Source organism: Lucilia cuprina, chromosome 5 (genome assembly GCF_022045245.1).
Source record: "Lucilia cuprina isolate Lc7/37 chromosome 5, ASM2204524v1, whole genome shotgun sequence".
NCBI lineage: Eukaryota > Metazoa > Arthropoda > Insecta > Diptera > Calliphoridae > Lucilia > Lucilia cuprina.
This window is the reverse complement of record NC_060953.1, coordinates 61,030,167-61,051,087: the sequence shown is the minus strand read 5'-3', so window position 1 is coordinate 61,051,087 and position 20,921 is coordinate 61,030,167. Positions and strand designations below refer to the sequence as shown.

At 24.5% G+C, this 20,921-nt stretch overlaps 1 protein-coding gene across 10 annotated transcripts in view; it reads left to right on the top strand.

The window, feature by feature from the left end:
• LOC111675086 (bromodomain-containing protein DDB_G0280777) overlaps positions 1 to 20,921 on the top strand; it is a 253,304-nt gene that overhangs the window by 204,755 nt on the left and 27,628 nt on the right. For all 10 annotated transcript variants that reach the window (XM_046952658.1, XM_046952661.1, XM_046952657.1 and 7 more), the window contains one exon: positions 17,138 to 17,283. In XM_046952658.1, coding sequence (XP_046808614.1) covers positions 17,138 to 17,283 — 146 coding nt within the window. The remainder of the gene's footprint in view (positions 1 to 17,137; positions 17,284 to 20,921) is intronic.

Below are 20,921 nucleotides of genomic sequence, written 5' to 3'. Positions count from 1 at the left end.
CTATTAATAAAAAATTTTCAAAAATTCTCTTTTTTAAAGAATTTTTTTAAAAATTATTTTTCATTTTAAATTATTTAATTTTGAAATAGAATAATCCAAAATATATGAAGTGGTTAAAAATTTTAAAAATTGTTCGAATTTTTGGGTTCGAATTTTTCAAAAGTTGTTAATAATGTAAAAAAAAACTGACCTTAAAAACAAAAATTATATTTAAAAATTTTCTTAAAAAATTCTAAATTAATGTTGAATTCTTGACTTTAACAAAATTTAAAAAGTATGAATATATAGTCGGGCATAACCTACCATGTAATACCCTCCCAGTAGTGTGAAGAATTTACGTCAACATTAAAGTTATTTATGAAGGGTTTCATGGGCAAATGATGCCATTTCATTAAAAAGTCTGCAGTATCATTTAGACTTTTTTAAAACTAAATAATATACCAACTTCAGCCATTTTTCATTTGCTCTGTCTTTTATTGAAAAGAATAGTAAAATTTCATAAAGTTATATTGAAAATTACGTTTTGAATTCTAAGACAGACAGACATAGAGCTAAGTTGACTCAGACAGTGATTCTTAGCTGATTGTTATACTTTAAGATGACCGTAAGATCAATATTTTAGTGTGTTACAAACATTAGCACAAACACATCCTACCGTCGCCAATATAGTGGTATGGGATATACAAATATTGGTTTTTCAACCGATATGTTTAGGTTCAATATAATACAAAATTCAAAAAGTATTAGTTAAAAATTATAGAAATTTCTGTACAATCAGGACACTGGGTGTCTATTTTTATATATATTTAATATATCAGAAAACTTTAAAAGTACCAGTTGAAGTACGAAAAAGTACCAAATGACCTCATTGTTTAATTTTATGTTCCTAAGTTCAATTTTATAGAAAATTCAAAAAGTACCAGTTAAGGAACACAAAAGTATCAAAAACTACTCCGTTCTAAATTTTAATTAACTTAGGTACCTGTTTGTTTAGTTTCATGTTCCTAAGTTCATTATTAAAGAAAAGTCAAAAAGTACTGGTTGAAGGACGAAAAAGTACCTAAAGGTCACCATTTATGTGTTCTCATGGACTTGAGTACTTTCATGTTTCTAGGTTCAATATTATAAAAAAGTAACAGTTATAAAACAAATAAGTATTTAAAAATCCCCTCCTATAGGTTCTTATGTACTTTCGGCTCTGCATATGTACGAAAAATTTCCCCTTTTATAGATTCTGTTTTAAGCTTTTATGTTCATTATTATATAAAACTCAAAAATAACATTTTAAAGAACGAAATATTAACAAATTTTTTATGTTTCTATGATCAATATAAAAAAAAAACACAAAAAGTAGCAGATAAAAAGCGAAAAAGTACCAAAAAATTGTCATTTGTACTGGAGTTCCAAGTAACACCCTATTGTCATGTTAAATTTTACTAAATCTACCAATTTCTTCAACTTTATTTAAATTTAGTCAATTTCCATTCTTTTGGCAATACTCTTTCCCCAATTCATCTTTTCCAATATCCAAAAAGTACTGAATTTATATTATAATTTTTTTGTTAAGTAATAAAGATGTCAAAAATATTTGTTGTATATTCACTAGTTAAAAAGATACATGGGATGTAAAGAATTACCAAAATACAGTTTTTACCCGTTTGTTCCCTAAATAGACCAAACTTGAAAAAAGTACCATACACCCGTACGCTTATTTCTTAAATGAAAGAAGATGAAATGTTTTTGTGTCATTATTAGTTTATGAGATATGTGGTTTCCGAATTTAACCGTTCTTAGCCTTTTAACTCCCATAAACATTGCAATTTCCAAAAATCTTGTCCAAGTTTCAGTTAGTTCGCTTCAACCACAATTACTTTTTATTTTTACTATAAAGAAACTAAAAATTGTATCACTCACTTCTTGTCACTCTATATCAATCTGGCTACTTTTTGTAGTTAATTCCCCTGTAGTACAAACTTCAACAATATTTTTACCAATAATTTAAATTAATTGAGTGCGAAATTATAATTATATTACAATAACAACCAAAAAATCTTTACAAAGAAAAACATTTTACACACACTTTAACTGAAAAAAACCAAGAAAAAAATGTTGTTATGGTGACCACCATGATAAAGTTATTTTTGTAAATGCGTGTTGAAATAAATATTTATAAAAATTTTCAGTTGTATTTCTCTGTTCTGTTTGTATGCAATGTTTCAAGTTTTTTTTTTCATATTTTCATCTTTTACACTGCAGTATATCAATTAAAAATTTTTTTAAAGCTAAAGTGTAATTAAAATTCTTTAATATTAATTATTGTTTTAAACAAATATTGTCAGTCATTTTAATTGAAATATTTGTAAGTCAAATAATTCTTCTTATTACAATAGCAGCAGCAATAATAGTAAAATTTTAAATATCTTAAGGTTTTTTATTAACTAAGATATAGTTTTTACTATACAATGGTTTGTTTAACTAGTGCTACTATAGTGTGAAGGGGATTATGTTTTGTAAATATTATTCATAATCTGACGATGTTTCAATCGACTAAAAATCACTTTCTGATTCCACCTAACGATGTCTGTCTGTCCGTCAACTTTAACAGATGAGATCTATAAAGGTTTTGTAAAATGACATATCGAAATATACGATATTTCGATATGTCAGATGTTAAGCCCATATTTTAAAGCTAAAAGAATGGAATAGAGATTTAAGTTAACTTTTAGCAGTTTTATCACCTCAAAAAGAAGACACAAATGTATTTTTCTAACTTCAGGAGAAATTCTAAGGCCAGATTCGGATTAACGGGACGTAGTCCTTTTTTATAAATTTGTATAAAAATATATTTTTTTTTCTTCACAAAATTTTCAGGCAACTTCTCTTTATATAGAAAATTTTTTTCTTTATATAAAAAAGTTTTCGTAAATAATATTTTTCTATAGAAAATGTTCTCTTTCTGTAAAAAAAATATTTTTTTGTAAAGAAAATTCTCCTTCTTTATATCAACTTTTCAAAACATTTATCTCTTAAAAAAAATTAACAAAAAAATTTCTTATTCTTTAAAAAAATCCAAAAATTTATCTATATGAAAATTTTCTCTCTCCTAAAATTTTTTTAACATTTTTAAAAATTTTCTTTCCCTTTGGAATATTTTCTGCAAATTTTACTTTTTGTTTGAAAATTTTTCAAGAAAAATTCTCTTTCTATACAAAAATATCAAAAACCTTTCGAAAAATTCTTTACTTTTTGATAATTATTAAAAAAAATTCCCTTACAATAAATGTTTTACTCTTTATTAAGATCATTTTCAGGAAATTTTTCTTTTTACAAAAGTTTTTTCGGAAAATTTTGTTTATGGAAAACAATTTCTCTTTCTTTAGAACATTTTCGATAAATATATCTTTCTATAGAAAATTGTCATATTTTTTTTTATTTTTAAGAAAACTTTCTTAAAGTCTGAGAATTTCTATAGAAAATTTTCTTTTCTATAGAATTTTCTGAAAAAATTTTATTTTGCATTGAAAAAAATTCTTACAATTTCTTTTTCTAAAGATTTTAGGTAAATTTCCTATTTTATAGAAATATTTTTGGAAAATGCTTCTTTTTATAGAAATTTTTTTGGGAAATTTATATTTCTATAAAAAAAATGTTCGGAAAATTTCTCTTTTCGAAGAAAATTTTCTCGTTCTTTAAAAAAGTAATGCAAATGTATTTTTCTATAGAATAATTCGAAAAATTTTTCTCTTGTGAAAATTTCTTTTTCAATAGATGTTTTAAAAAATGTTTTTTTTTTTATCTCTCCCTGTAATAATATATTTCTAAAGTATTTCTTTATAGTAAATTCTAGATAATTGTTATCATTCTATCTTTTATAAACCTTTAACTCACCTAATTATTTGCCGCCTAACTTTATTTGCCTTTATAAAATATAAAAACCACAAAAGAACAAAAAAAAAACAAAACCCACCAAAAACATTGTTGTATAAATAGTGTCTGGTATGTGCATTATTTAAAATTATTTTATTGTTGCTAATTATAATTGCACTCACTAACACCACCAACAAATAAATAAACCTGTTTGGTGAACATGGTTATGGCCCACAACAATACGTAGTACGTGAGAGCAAATTTTAGTATCTTAATTTAGCTTTAAATTAAATTCAAAAAGGATTCAAATGGCAGTGCTTTTTAACATTTTATTATAGCCGATAAAATTGTAAAATAAAGTCATTGACTTTAGATTTTATGAATTTTAGTCTACTAAAAACAGACAAATAAAAAAAGCAACAATAAGAAAACTAAAATGCAAGTTATTAAAACAACAATTACAAAAATACCATATGAATATAAATAAAAATATTTATTAAAAATATATATATACAAAATAAATAAACAATAAGTTAAATTTGCTACCTAAAGAGAGACAGACGGAAAAAAATTACTAAAGTACTCTTACCAAACAAACAAAACTAAAGGACAGACAGACAAATATTTATAAAAATATATATTTATATATGCATATGTATATGAAAGCAAATCCATATGAATATTTAAATATTAAGGAGGATCTGAAAAATGTATAAAGACTTATTATTTACTTCATTTACGAATAAAATTTTTGGAATTATTTGCTCTAATTTATATATTCTTCATTAGCACTTACTATGGGTCTTCACTAAATCCAAAATATATTTTAATATACTTTTTATATAAAAAAATTTATTTTTTATCTTTTAAATCGCATTCAACCTATTTTACATTTGTATATATATCTATACTCTAGAATTATAAATTCAATTTAATGCAACAAGAACAACAATATTTGTTGCATATTAAAACATCATATTCACATCCATGTATAACTATATCTACATACGTAAAAACAAAATCACTAACACATATAAATAACTAGGTTGCATTTTGTACCCGTGTGCAATTTAAATCAGTGATGTTAAAAAAATTTTCTTTAAAATTTTGAGAAACTTTTTAAAAAAAAATGTTAAAATATTATAGATTTTATACAGAAAATATCCTTTTCCGAAAATATTCAAAAAATATTTCAGAGAGAAAAAAATTTTCGGAATTTCTCTAGAAAGAGAAATCTTCAAAGCACTTGCTAAAGGAAAAAAAAAATGTTTTATTTTTCTGTAGAAAATATTTTTTCTTCCGAAATATTTCTATAGAAAAAACAAAATTTCCAAAAATTGTTTATAGAATTAAAAATTTCATGCAGATAAGACAAATTTTCCAAGAAATTTCTATAGAAAAATTTCTATGAAAACGGGAAAATTACCGAAAAGTTTATATTGAAAAAAATTTTATAGAAAAGAAACACTTTCTGAAAATTTCTACAGAAAAAGAGAAATTTGAAAAACAATTTAAAAAATTTCTAAAAAAAATATATCTTTCAAAGATTTTTTACAGAAAAGAAGAATTTTATATACAAAGAAAAATTAAAAAAAATATATATATAAATATAACAATTTTCCAAAAAAAAATTCTTTTTGAACTTATTAGATTTAAAAAAAAGTTAAAAGGGTAATTAGAAGGGCATTAGAAAATAAAAAGAAGAAATTTTCATTTTCTAATGAAAGAAGATTTCTTTTTAAAAATCTCTATAGAAGGGAAAGTTTTTCCTAAAATTTTCAAACATTTTTGATTTTTACAGGAAAGACAAATTTTCCATAGAAAAGAGAATAAAAATTATTTCGAAATTTTAATAGATAAGGTAAAATTTTCGAAAAGTTTCTATAGGAACAAGAGCATTTTTCCGAAAACTTTTAAGGTATAGGAATAATACATAGAAAAGGAAAATACTATATTTTAAGAAGCTATAGAAAAATGTCTGTTTCTATAGAATGTTATAGAAAAATTACCCTATTCTATAGAAAATTATCAAAAACTTTCATATTCAATAGAAAATTTTTCGGCAAATTTCTCCTTAAATAAAAATTTTGTGGCAAATTTCTGTTTATACAGAAGTTTATAGAAAAATATCTACTTCTGTAGAAAATTGTAAAAAAAAAATCTTCTTTAAAAAAATTTTCTGAAAACAGAAAATTTCTATAGAAAATTTTCTTTTCTATAGAAGTTTGTAAAAAAATATTCAGATTATATTATTTGATGCTTTAAAATGGTCCACAGATAAAAGAAATTTTATAGAAACAAAAGATCTTTAATAGATAAAAAATTGTTCTAAAGTTGTCTAAACTTTCTATAGAGATGAATGATGTTTCTATAAAAAAGAAGACATATTTCAAAATTTATATTACATATTACGAAATTTCTAAAAAAACTGCAGAATTATTAACTCAGAATTTTTGATTCCTTCGTCATAAAAAACTTTCGTTATAAAACCTAATGTAAGCAAAAAAGTACCAAAATTCTACACTAACAATTTAAACATCTCTAATAGAAATGCATACGAAAAACATATAAGAGTGTGAAAGTGAACAAATATTGTGAAGAATTTGTTGCACAGCAACAACAACAGTACATTTTATTATATATATATGCAACAAAAAATTAAATTTTAAAGAGAAAACTATACAATAATAAAAAAACGAAATACTGACAGCTGTTTATATGTATGAGAACTGTTATAGTTCTTGTTTTTTTTTCTCCCTCCCTCTGCATTTTTTATATAAATTTATTTGTAAATTTAAAAATATTCATGCCAACAACAAAATAAATTCTGTTTATAAAAAGTTTTATTTTTGCGCTAAATATAAATTGAGAAAAAATTTGAAAAAGAAATAAATGAAAATAATTGTATATATACATAAATATATATACATATGTATATAGATATATTTTTGTATACGTTATAGGTTTGTATACGTATACATTATATTATTAAATAAATATTACTCATACGACACCTATATATATGAGTAGAAGAAAAAAATATTAAATCAACTTAATAAAAAAACCCACATATTTATAGTTGTATTGAAAAACAAATTCTTTTTATGATTTTTTGGGGATAATTAATTGAAATGAGTGGTGTTTGATAAAACAAAAAAAGTTTTTTATTTTATAAAAATCCAAGAAAACAAAAATTTGATTTTTTAATAAATAAGAAATTTAAGGAAAATTTCCATCAAGCTAATTAATTATTTAGAAGCTTTAACAAATTTTATTTTAAAGTTTGAAAAAAGCTTTTGCTTATTGGATTCTTTGAAAATGTATAAATAATTAAAAAAATAAAAATTTAATCTTTAAAAATTCCTTCAATCATTCTCCCTAAAATATTGTTTAATTTGTGGAAAAGTTAAAAAGGTAAAAAAATTTAAAAGTTGTAAAACAAAAGTTTGTGTTCTAGAGCAAATTTTACAGACTGTTAAGACATTTCTTTATCTCTTTAAAATAAAATTGAAAATAAATAATGAAATTTCGATAACAAAATAAAAAACGCTAGAAGTTCAATTAACAGACATACATTCATTTCAAAAGAGGGGAAAGCGTAAAAAAAACGCAACAAAATAGAACAACAGAACAATTCAACACTGAATGAAAAAAAAAATTGATAAAAATATAACGACAACAATGCAGACAGAATCGTCATCATCATCAGCCGACAAAAAGGATTAAATTGGCGGAAAAAAGAGAGAATACTCTATGAACAACGAAATTCTGAAACCAAAAGCACAAAAAAACCCAGCTGAAACCATATGCCCTCATTTCTTTTATTTTTAGGGAAAAAAAACTAAAAGCCTGTGCGTGAATATTGGCATAAAATTGTTTAAAAAAAAATTCCACAAAGAAAATTAATAATAGAATACGAACGTACAAATAAAACTTTACCAAGCGTACAATATTGTTGAAACATATAAAACCAGAAAAGGTTTCTGTTATATACACACACATACATACCATTAACTACATCTAGCTATATGTAGACTTATAAATGAGTTTTTGTGAGAGTGTGAGTGTACAAAACTGATGCCAGCTTTTGAGCAGCTTAAGCTGCTGCCTATAACTGATGACATATATTTCTTTAGTCTGGTTGTTGGTTGTTTTTATATTTTTTTTCTGTGGCCAGTAGGTATTGGAATCAAAAATCAATAAAAGCCAAAAGCGGTAATTTACGGATATCCGTATTTTAGTTTATGTTTTCTTATGTTCTTTAGTTTTATCTCATATGTGTTCATATCGGTTTAAGGCACAGTTTTAGTTATAAATATTTACGTTGTTATATGATTTTGTAACTCAACATTATATTAAATATAAAAGTTCATGTTTAAAACTCTTATAAGATTACTCTATTCAATTTACCATGTTTTCTTTAATTTTATCGAACTATTATGTGCAAAATTTTCTTAATTTTTCTCTGCTGAATCTTCTCAAAACTCAAAACTTTTCATGTTTTGAAATTTTATAATTTTAAGTTTATATTTGCATAAAATCAGGCGAGTTTATATATTGGGGTATATGTGCAAAATTTTCTTATTTTTTTTCTGCTGAATCTTCTCAAAATTTAAAACTTTTCATAACTTTATAAATGTATATAAACGTATACTTTATTCAATTGAATTAATATAACTCATACGACCCCTGCGAAATTTATGGTGAAACTGAAAAATTTCTTTAAAAAATTTAAATAAATAAATAGCTTAACTAAAACCATACAACGTGCTAATAGAATCGCCCTCCAGACTTAACGTTGTGTTTGAACACACAAGCACATGTCACATTATGTTGTTTTCAAAATAATTGAAAGCTTTTAATATTCTAAACACAATAATATATTTAGTTTAAGTATCGTAGAAAACATTCAAGTGGCTTGCTCTTTTAAAATATTAAAAATGTTTGACTGCATTTGATCTTCATATATGCATCTAACAATGTTTAAATATCATGTATAAGCTCATGCAGCAGGACAAAACCTATTCGAAATTATATCTTCTAGCCTTCATTTCCCTCGAATATGAGTCTCTATAACATTTTTGTGGAGTAATGTAAAGATCATATATCCAGCTAAAAACAAAACCAGTGGTTTAGAGTCTGAGTCCTTTCTAATTTCATTAAGAAGTATCTGTCCTTCTATCTATTTTAAGTCTGTCTATCCTTGTACTAAAGTTGCTGCTCTAATTAAACTTAAATAGCAAAAAAATCATGAATATATTTACGAGAATATCTGAAATTGCATGTAATCCCGGAATGGGAGAAATGATTAATTGTAATGTGTAAAACCGAAAACTAATTACTTGAATTACTTGTAATTACATTGATGTTTTGCAAATTACAATTTAACTTATAATTGTATTTAGGCATTACTTATTAGAATTACAAAATAAAAAAAATCACAATTAAAATTAGTTATAATTGACAAAACTTTAATTACAATAGCAAGAATTTGCAAAATTTCAATTACAAATAATTGTAATTGGAAAAACTTTAATTTCATTTTTAAGTAATTTTAATTGGTAAAATTTCAATTTTAAAGAACTCTAATTAGCAAAATTACAGGGATGGAAGATTAAGTATGATGTTAAATTAAAGGGAAAATTAAATAAAAAAACTTAAACTAATTTAATTTTCTAATAAACTACATATAATCTCTTTAAAACTCTATAGTAAAGGATATATAAAATTCTACCCAGACGTACATACATATGTAACACTGCAACCTGTTTTTTATTCACATTCTAACAATAAAAATTACTACACATACTCTAGTAGCCCCAAGAAAATAGTTGAATGGAAGTCATAAAAGAGGATTTATATGGGCATTTTTTTTTCATTTCTGATGTTGTTTGGTTTTTTGTTGCCATAAAAAAATAAATTTATACATGAAACACCTTAAATTATAAGCACGTGCTAAAGGTCATGTAGACTTATGCATACATAGAAAACATAAAATATATACATATTCGTATTAAGGAGGTCCAGGAATAACTTCAAGTTATGAGGAAAAACCTATTTTAAAGGAAAAAAATATAAAATTTTAACAAAATCAAAGACAATACTTTAAAAACTTTTCTAGACTTATATATAAGTGTGTGTAATTTTTTTGACCTTTTGTAACTATAGCAGCCGACCAATGCTATTAATATTACAAACAATATTGAGAGTTAAGTGTTTAAAAATTAAATTAATTTTCATTTAAACTAAGAGATATTGAGACTATAATCTGATTCACTTAACTAAACATCTCTAACCTAATGTACATACTTGCAAACAAACATATGTATGTAATATATATGTTTTAAATAAATCTAGTCTAGCAATTTAACATTTTTTTCTTGGTATCATAAAATATAAAAAAATATATAATTTCTTTGTAATTTTATTTTCTACTTTGTTTATAGAAAAACTTTTTCTACCATTAATATTATTTAAGAATTTAATAGAAGACATTAAATTTTGTAGACATAAATATTTAGACCACTAACCTACACATGTGGCGTATGAATTAAATGAATATTCAAACAAAACAAAAAATGAAAATGAAACCAACTGGCCTAGTTTTTAAATGTTTGTATATAAAACTAACCGCCTACAGTATAATTGTAATGTCCCTATTAAATGTCAAATATTTTGCCTAATTGTATGCTAATTTTTATTTATTATCACTTTTGTTTTATAAATTTCTAACTTTTTTCTTTCTTTTTTTCTATTTTTAGGTAAGTTTCTTCTTCATCATTAACTACTTTTATTAAATTTTAAGATTTCTTAAATTACTTCTCATGTCTTTTCTTTAAACAGGTAAAAATAATTATAGATTATATCTTAGTTAAACTCATGAACTTTATCTAAATCAATTTCTTTATTTTCGAAAATTGTTCATTTCCCTTTATGACTGTGTTAAGTTGGTCACATTAGGTAAACGTGCTAGAACTAAATTTGACTACAAGTTACCACTACTTTTACAACTCAAACTCAACGCAAATAGTATTAGTATGAAAAAGTTTGTTAACAATATTTCCGCATTAAAAACGTGTGTAAATAAAGCAGAGATTTAAAGGAATGCCGGCACATTCTCTAGCCCACACAAAATTAAATCAACAATCTCTATAAATTTAAAAAAAAATCTATGAAAAAGTTTCATCAAAAATTGTCTACAATAGGTTGAGAGTTCCTTTTCATGAAAAAATTATTCACTAAATGTATTATTTTCCAATGTTCGGAAACTCAGTTTCCTAGACGTAATTCCTAAGAATTTTTCAATCAATGTTAGTATGGAATATTATTTTTGGAATGCCATCGCATACAAGATACTTGGGTCTAACTTCAACCAGCGTCCACTCCACATCCTCTACATTAGTCTGAATCCACACTGAAAATCTTGTATATATGTGCTTGTAATCGTGTGTGTCCACTCAAAATATATATCATCATACTAACCTCAGACTTGTTCAACATTCGTCTGAATCCGCACGTCCAATATTGTAAAGAAGTTCTCTTAATTCCTGACAGAGGCAAAGAAAATGATCCAGATTTTATCTGAATCCGCACGTCCAGTTTTGTATAGATGTGCTCGTATTCCTGTTTTTCCACTCAGAATACGTTTCATCATACTAATCTCATACTTGCTTATCAGGACCATCTATAGGCTCTTTGTGATTCTGCTCACCGTTGCATTATTGTAGATATCGCTCTAATTGTATTCTGGATTGCTCAAACTTTTGCCTGTAAAATTGTCTTTTAATAAGGTAAACAGTGGTGTGTTTCAATTTCTTTAATATAAAACTCCAGGCAAACTTTGTCCTCCAATTTAAAGCCATTAGTGTGGTATTTGATCTAATGTTAAGCTTCACTAAGACATTCTACCTGGGATCATCATTTCAAAATTTCCAAAATATTCTGTATCTGATATACGATCAGGCACGTCCACATTGATTGACGTGTCCTGAACACATTTTTGTTCTAAAAAAAGAAAATTTATTAAAATTTTTATAGAAAAGTAAATTTATTACAATTTTTATATAAAATAAAAGAAATATCAAAAATATTCTATAGAAAAGGAAATTTTGTTAAATTTTTTTTACATAAAATACAAAATTTATCAAAAAATTTCTCTAAAAACTAAATTTATCAAACTTTTTTTCAAAACATTAAAATTTATCAAAACTTTTCTTTAAAAATAAATTTAAAAATTTATAAATTATTTTACTAAAACACTCCTTAACAACTCTGCTTTAATTTTCAATAACCTATAACTGACTGTTGGTATGTGTCATGCATGTTTCATACTGCTGCCTGCTCATACTTGTTCGGAATACAGTAAGTAAGTTTCTGAAATGTTTTTTTCCTAGAATAAAATCTAGTAAAATCAGTTTAGTTTTCTCCTTTCCGTTTTGGAGTTGTTCATGTATGTTATAATGTTGTTGTTTTTATTTTGTTATTAACGGAAATTAATATTGATTGATGTGAAATTTAGTTAACATTGATTTCATACTAAAATTTCTGTTCTCGTATATATGCAATATTTAAACAACAACAAATCTTTGGAAAGTGTTCTTTTGTTTTTTTGCCGAAATTTTTTGTTGTACTATTTTAGTCATAAAATATTGGCATATAAATAATATACATACATATGAAGAGAGTACACAGAAGTGTACTTTTACAAACACATTGATTTTTATTTATTTTTACTGGGATGGTAGAGATTTGTAAGGGGAAAAATTTGTGTGCTTTTTTTAAAATCGAAATGCATATACAGACACATACGTATACCTAACTATATTCCAAACTATGAACTATATAGTGCAGACTATAGGCTATAGTACAGATTATAGACTATAATACAGATTATAGTCCAGACCATAGACTATAGGCAGACAATAGTCCAGACTATAGTACAGATTATAGACAATAGTTCAGACTATAGATTTAGTTCAGACTATAGAATATGGTCTAGACTATATACTATAGTCCAGATCATAGATAAAAGTCCAGACCATAGGTTATAGTCCAGAGTATAGTCTATAGTCCAGATTATATACAATCGTCCAGACCATAGACTATAGTCCAGGCTATATATAGACTGTAGCTCAGACCACACTATTTAGTCTATAGTCCAGATCACAGACATAGTCCAGACCATAGATTATAGTCCAGGCTATAGTCTATAGGCCAGATCATAGAAAATAGTCTAGACCATAGACTATGATCTATAGTCTAGGGTCTAGACTTGAGGCCAAAGACTATAGACTTTATACTATAGCCTAGTCTATATTCTAGACTATAGACTATATTTCACACTATAGATTATATTCCAGACTATAAACTATAGTCCAGACTATAAGCAATTGTCCAGATTATAGCCCAAATTAGACAATAGTCCAGAATATAGACAATAGTAAACTTTATGCTATAGATTGTAGACTACATTCCAACCATATTTCAGGTTATAGACTTAATTTCAGACTGTAGCCTACGGTTCATTTAGAAGAACCAACCTAACAAAATTAGATCATAAAAATATCTATACATGATTTGAGTATTTTGTTAGTATTAGTTAAATGTTTGTTTGTTTATTTATCTAGGATATATTGTATAGTTATAGTACTATCGTATGTATTTGTTTAAAACAAACACGTTTGATTTTGTGCTCACTTTGTTGTTGCTACTGCTGCTGTTGATGGGTATTTGTAGTTGTTAGAGCTATAAGTTTTTACCTAGATATTTTATGTTTATGGTTTAAATAAATATATATGTTAAAGTATTTTGTAAGTTATAGCATAGAAAGTTATTAGCAGTACTTTTGGGTCATAATTTTCAAGGGTTATTTCTTTGGTTTTTGTTCTTGTTCTTCACATTTTGTAAAATTGTGTAAACACATATGTAAGCTTGTATGTGTATGTGTGTCCATAAACTAAAAGGTGTTAACGTGATTTATTTTATTTGATTAAAAGCTACACAAATATTGGAATTTATGGATTTTTTTTCTTGAGGGGGTGTGTTGGACAAAACTAGTGATTATTGAAATTAATATTAATTTCTCTTTTCTATTCCAAACTTATAGTCATTTCCTATAAATAGAGCGTATATCGTCTGTAAATGAATATTTTTCTAGAGCTTAGTTTAATGACTTTTAAAAATCGATTAGTTGCTTAGACATGAAAAACTTTTTTCATGTCTAACTTATTAAAGATTCATAAATATTTTGTTTGGATTATTAAAACCATATATTTGTCCATTAGTCTTAATTTTATAAAGTTAAACAAATAATTAGTTAAGTTATTAATAATATGTTTGGTATGTTTTTAAAAAGAGAGTTTTTATTAAAAAAATACTTTAGTTTTAGGTTTGTAGGTATAATAGAAGATATTAATAGAATTTAATTTAAATATTATTCTCAATATTGTTTAAATTTATTTTCTATTAAATGCTATTTATACACCACATCACGTTTTTGCCATATTAATCATTATTTAAGACTGAAAGGCAAAAGTAAAGCCTTTTTTGCGAATAATAATAATATAAAAAATAACAATTAAGTAAACTGTATTATACCCTACATCAATACGAAGTAGACTTTTCAGAGGAATTATAACAATTAAAGTACGGATGGATAATTTAGCAAATTATTCTACAAAGAGTTGTACCGCTTACAAAATAAGAAAAAACTTGCAAACTTGAGCAAATTTATAGAAATTTGTCATGCTGATCGTAAGTTTTCTTACTGACATGATTACGACAAGATCGGTTTACAGACGCATATCAAAAAACCTTGCTAAATTTGGTTTTTTGATATGCGTTGATTCTACAATGAGTTGTTGTTGACGATCTATCAAAGATGATCTCGACTAAATTGTGAATTTACAGCAAATATGTTTATTTTTTACGAAGGGCATAACAAAGTCTACTCATGTATACATAACCCGCAACTTTTTTTTGTTGAAAATCATATAAAAACTACATAAATATGAAACATGTTAATACTTATTTAATTCCATTTCAACATTATTTTTTCTCTTTTATTAGAATTGTTTTGCGAAATAAAATCGTAATAAGTTATAAATATTGCAATAAAAATAAATAAAAATAACCATTAAAGTATTAATATTTGCCATAGAAGAAATAAATAAATATTTTATTATACATACAACAAACACTTCAGCATATATATAAGAGCCCATTTATTTTCATAGAAGCAAAATTTTATCATAATTGGAATATATTAAAAACATAACAAAATAGAATAACGAAAAAAAGCATTTATAAATCAAAACAGAAAATAATTAAAACACCGCTAAATATGCAATAGAATTCTTTTCTTTTTACGAATATGGGAGGATTTAAAATCTATCATTTAATATGCAAAAAATATAAAGGGAGTTTTTCAATTGACAAGCTATGTTTGTTTTCAATTCAAAAATGTTCTCTTGAAAAGTTAAAAAAAAATAAGATATTATTTATTTTTTAAATCATTAAAATTGCAAAACATGTCAATCATTATTTACAATTACTAACATAATTTTTAAAAAGAAAAAAAAACTAAATCCAATAAAATTATTTAATTGCTATCTAATTGATTGATGTATAACTAAAAGCTATGAACGTGTAAATAGTTAAATGTATTTCTCTCTGTTTTGTATACAAATTAAAAGTAATACAAGATTTTTATTCTATATTACAAATACATAATATTTATACACATAAGAAATATACACATACATACATATATTTATATATGTATTACTAAACCTAAAGTTTTTTTCTCAATCATTTAGTATAAAACGTGTATGTGTCCAATTAAAATAAGATTTATGTTGCATTTTCTTTAATTATATGAAAATAAGAAAAACCCATTAAAATTAATACCTTATATAATGAAATAAACATTTATAAATATATCGTAAGAGATATAAAGTAGACTTCAGTGATCGGCTCAATAAGATCTGATAGACAAACGACTGTTAATACAAACACACTATATAATTAATTATAGTGTAGACCAGAGTGTCGACGAGTGTACTATGGAAAAGACTATTGTCTAGAATATTGACTATAGTCTGTACTAAAAAAAAATATTGTAAACCATGGACTAGACTATATAATAGGCAACAGTAGGGACTATAGAATATACTATATTAGGAATTATAGAATGGATTAGACTTTACTCTAGACAAAAGAATTGACTACAGTGCGAACTATAGAATAGTGAAAAAAATGGTCGGAATTATAAAATCGCCTGAAGTCGTAGTGTAGAATCGACTAAAATCTGGATTATAGATTGTATTATAGTCTGAACTATACTCTAAACTATAAAAAAAGGTCTGTACCGTAGAATCGATTTTTACTAAATAATTGAAATAACTGCCAGCTGCTATGGGTTATAAGTGCCAGCCACAATAACATAATAATACAAAACACAATATCAAACTCAAAAGGCATTTCATATAAATTTCAAATAATATACAAATTATTTGTAATATGATATAAGTAATCAAAATTGTTTGACTTTTTCTACTAATCAAATGTCCTTTTACTGAAAAAAATTTTTTTCTCATAAATAAGACAAAAATTTAATGTTCAATATATAAGGATTAAATTACTTATATTATTTAACACGTAGTATATCTATTTCATTATACTTAGATGCTGTTTATGTTTTTAAGATTTTAGGACTCATTAAAGGATTCTTAATATCGTTGAACTTTAACTTTAGTTAGCAAATATACACGTACTATTATGACTTAAGTGGGACAGAGGGAAAAAGAAATGGAATTATTATTTGAGTACCGAAAAAAATATTTTATTTGTTTATGGGCATTTTTAATAAAGAATTATTTATGGTGCAAAGTAGTAGTAAGAAATACGTGATGAATCCTAATATAGAATAGAAAAAAAGGATCTTTTTGTAGAAATAAATTAACTATGAATGTTTTAAGCAGCTAGAGTAGAAAAATAATGTTTGGAAAGTTTTACTTTTACCCTGCATACACTAAACTTCCTTTCTATGCATGTGTTCATGCATTTTTCAAATCAATTCCTAATTTTTAAGACATACATTTACTACAAATTTTATTTTTATAAATTTATTTTAGTTTTAATAAATCACTATTAAATGTGTGTATTTATTTTCAACCAACTATTTATTTGTGCGATTATTAATTAAAATTGTTTTTCCTTATATTTCTCTTTTCTCAATTTCCTCCATCAAACATCCACAACATTAATGCAGGTTATAAACGTGTAGCTTGGCCACCAGCATCTGAGGAAAGAATTGTACGTGAATTTACACCACAACCTCAGACTCAATTCCCACCAGCTCCCGGTTATAATCAACAACCAGCTGCTCAAGCCGCCGCTGCTGTACCACCAACTCAGGTAAGTTTCTGTTTACTATTTTGTTGTTTAAAACGATATAAAGTGTAAAACCGGAAAAGAAAAACGTTGTTATTTCTTTTTATTTCCGTTTTGTACATTTGTAATTTAATATTACAATTTGTAGATATTATAAATTAAATTTCAAAATAAAAAACAACGTTCTCTTTCTTTTACTGTATATTTTTGTACATATAGTGTGTTTACTTTTATATGTATGTTTATTTAATATATGTTTGTTACTATGTAATACGGTCGTTATACGTTTAGTTTATTGTAAATATTTTTATATGTTCTTTACATAGTAGCAAATATAAAGCAAAAAATCGTTCATTATTTTGTTTAAAAACTTTAAATAAATACCAACAATATTATATATGTACTATTATATTTTTATACATTCAGATTTTTATTTCAATTTAACATATACATATTAAACTTTCATTGTAAATATTGTCAGAAAAATGCATAAAACTTGTATTAGGATGGCTTAGAAAATAGTACAATTTGTAACTAAAACTAAACTAACCTAGAACTGAACTAGAACTGAACTAGAACTGAACTAGAACTGAACTAGAACTGAACTAGAACTGAACTAGAACTGAACTAGAACTGAACTAGAACTGAACTAGAACTGAACTAGAACTGAACTAGAACTGAACTAGAACTGAACTAGAACTGAACTAGAACTGAACTAGAACTGAACTAGAACTGAACTAGAACTGAACTAGAACTGAACTAGAACTGAACTAGAACTGAACTAGAACTGAACTAGAACTGAACTAGAACTGAACTAGAACTGAACTAGAACTGAACTAGAACTGAACTAGAACTGAACTAGAACTGAACTAGAACTGAACTAGAACTGAACTAGAACTGAACTAGAACTGAACTAGAACTGAACTAGAACTGAACTAGAACTGAACTAGAACTGAACTAGAACTGAACTAGAACTGAACTAGAACTGAACTAGAACTGAACTAGAACTGAACTAGAACTTAACTAGAACTGAACTAGAACTGAACCTGAACTAATGAATAAAATGTTTTTAATATATTTATTATTAAAACCAATATTCGATACAAACAAATAATTCAGTTTTTTTTTTACTTTAGCATTTGCTTAATTTTTTTTTTTTTTTGTAATTTAATTTAACCATAAATACATTCTTAATATTCTATGGGTTTCTTTTGTAAATACATTTATTCATTTATTTAAATGCATCAGATTTTTTAAAGTAATATTCATAACTATGGCAATATAACCACTGAACTGAACTAGAACTGAACTAGAACTGAACTAGAACTGAACTAGAACTGAACTAGAACTGAACTAGAACTGAACTAGAACTGAACTAGAACTGAACTAGAACTGAACTAGAACTGAACTAGAACTGAACTAGAACTGAACTAGAACTGAACTAGAACTGAACTAGAACTGAACTAGAACTGAACTAGAACTGAACTAGAACTGAACTAGAACTGAACTAGAACTTAACTAGAACTGAACTAGAACTGAATCTGAACTAAGTTTTTATTGAGCCACTCTAATGAATAAAATGTTTTTAATATATTTATTATTAAAACCAATATTCGATACAAACAAATAATTCAGTTTTTTTACTTTAGCATTTGCTTATTTTTTTTTTTTTTTTTGTAATTTAATTTAACCATAAATACATTCTTAATATTCCATGGGTTTCTTTTGTAAATACATTTATTCATTTATTTAAATGCATCAGATTTTTTAAAGTAATTTTCATAACTATGGCAATATAACCAAACAACTTAAGTCGATTTAAGTTAAATTACCAAATCTAAATATTTTGTTATTAATAAATTTCTAATACACACTGGATAGAAATACAGTATTAGCGGTAATAATACATATTGTTAGTTAAGAGTTGTCTATATGTCATTATTGATATAGTAAAATATTTAATAGTTTATTTTATTTCAAAGACGTGTGTTACATTTGTATAGATATATGGTTTTTATTAGTATTTTTTTTTTGTATATTTGTAACAAAAATATGTGGTTATAGGAATTTGTATAGAGTTACGTTTTTTACGAGTATTTATTTTTAAATAAAATATTTTTAAATGAAGGGTAAGTGTGTGTGTTTATTTATTTTTTTTTTTTTTTGCAAAGAGTGAAGGGAAATAAAAGATATTACGAAAATATCTGCTCCTATTGTAAAACTTAATAGAATTTTTTACCTTTATATATAAGGATAAAGAATATATGTTTATAGCGCAAGTTTTGTCACACACTGTATTTATATAAAAAATATTATTATTAATATTATTTAAAAAATCCAATATAGAATATATTCATCAAAAATGAAGAAACATAGTGTAACTGATAAGTATCTATGTGTATTAAATTTGATGAGTTTTGAAGAATTTTTTAGTAAATATCTACATATGACGATACAATTTCGTAATTTATTGATATATACTGCGGCATTTATACGTTTCATTATATGTTGCAAAATATTAATTTTTTATTAAAAAAAATATTTTAATAAAAAGTTTTTTTTAGCATATAGGTCATATATTTCAATAAAGTATTGATTGCCTTTTTGTGGGCAGCAAGTTTTCTAAAATCTGATCCTTAAAGCTTATAGATTGTGAAATAAAAAACAGTACTTATAAAAAATATTTTTATAATTATTTAATACAATTTTTAATGAATACAAATTAATTAAAATTTGTTTAACTAAGTTTAACAATTTATTATATTTAAATTAATTTATTAAAAAAAAACTATTGTTTATAGATTTTTTCATGTTTTTATTATATAAACATAACAAAACTTATTTTACCTTAATCATATGTCATGTGGTATGTAAATAGTTGTTGTTTAAATACAATTATTTAAATATTTTTTAAAAATTTCAATAGAAATTTATACATTGTTATAGTTATTGGCTCAAAAAAAGTTTTTTTATTTAAATATAAAAATCAATTAACTCTTGCATTTAAACATATAAAATTACAAAAAAACTTTCAGTTAAATGTTGCCAAACTGTTGACTCTTTAATATAATGATAAGCTGTTGAGAGCTTGCCTCTAACCATTTTGTTTTTATCATGTAATAGTTATGTGAAATAATGAAATCATTATCGAATGTTGAATAAACTTTAACTCATAAAAAATAAAATAATTTTTTGTTTTGTTTAATTATATTAAACAGTAAAAATATTTTATTAAAAATTTTATCAAAATAAATATTAAAAGAAAATTTATCAAAAATTTTCTATAAAAAAATTATAAAATTTTTTTTAGTGAAATTTTATGAAAGTTTTCTATTAGAAAATAAATTTATCGAAATTTTTCTTTTAGAAAAGAAAATTTATGAAAATCTTTTGCTGCAATAAACTACACAAACGGATTTTTTTATAATTACAAAAATGTTCATTTTGTCTTAAATAAAACACCTGCTAATATACCTTACTTATCTGAATATCTTCTTAAGAGATTTTGAAAATAAAAAATCCATTAACTCAATTATTAAACTGATTAAGTACAAAAACCTATTGTATAAATAATCGCTAAAAATTTTATCCCTCTAAAAAACACATTGAAAACTTTACACATAAATTATATTTTCACTTCATAAATGCATAGTTGTTGGGCA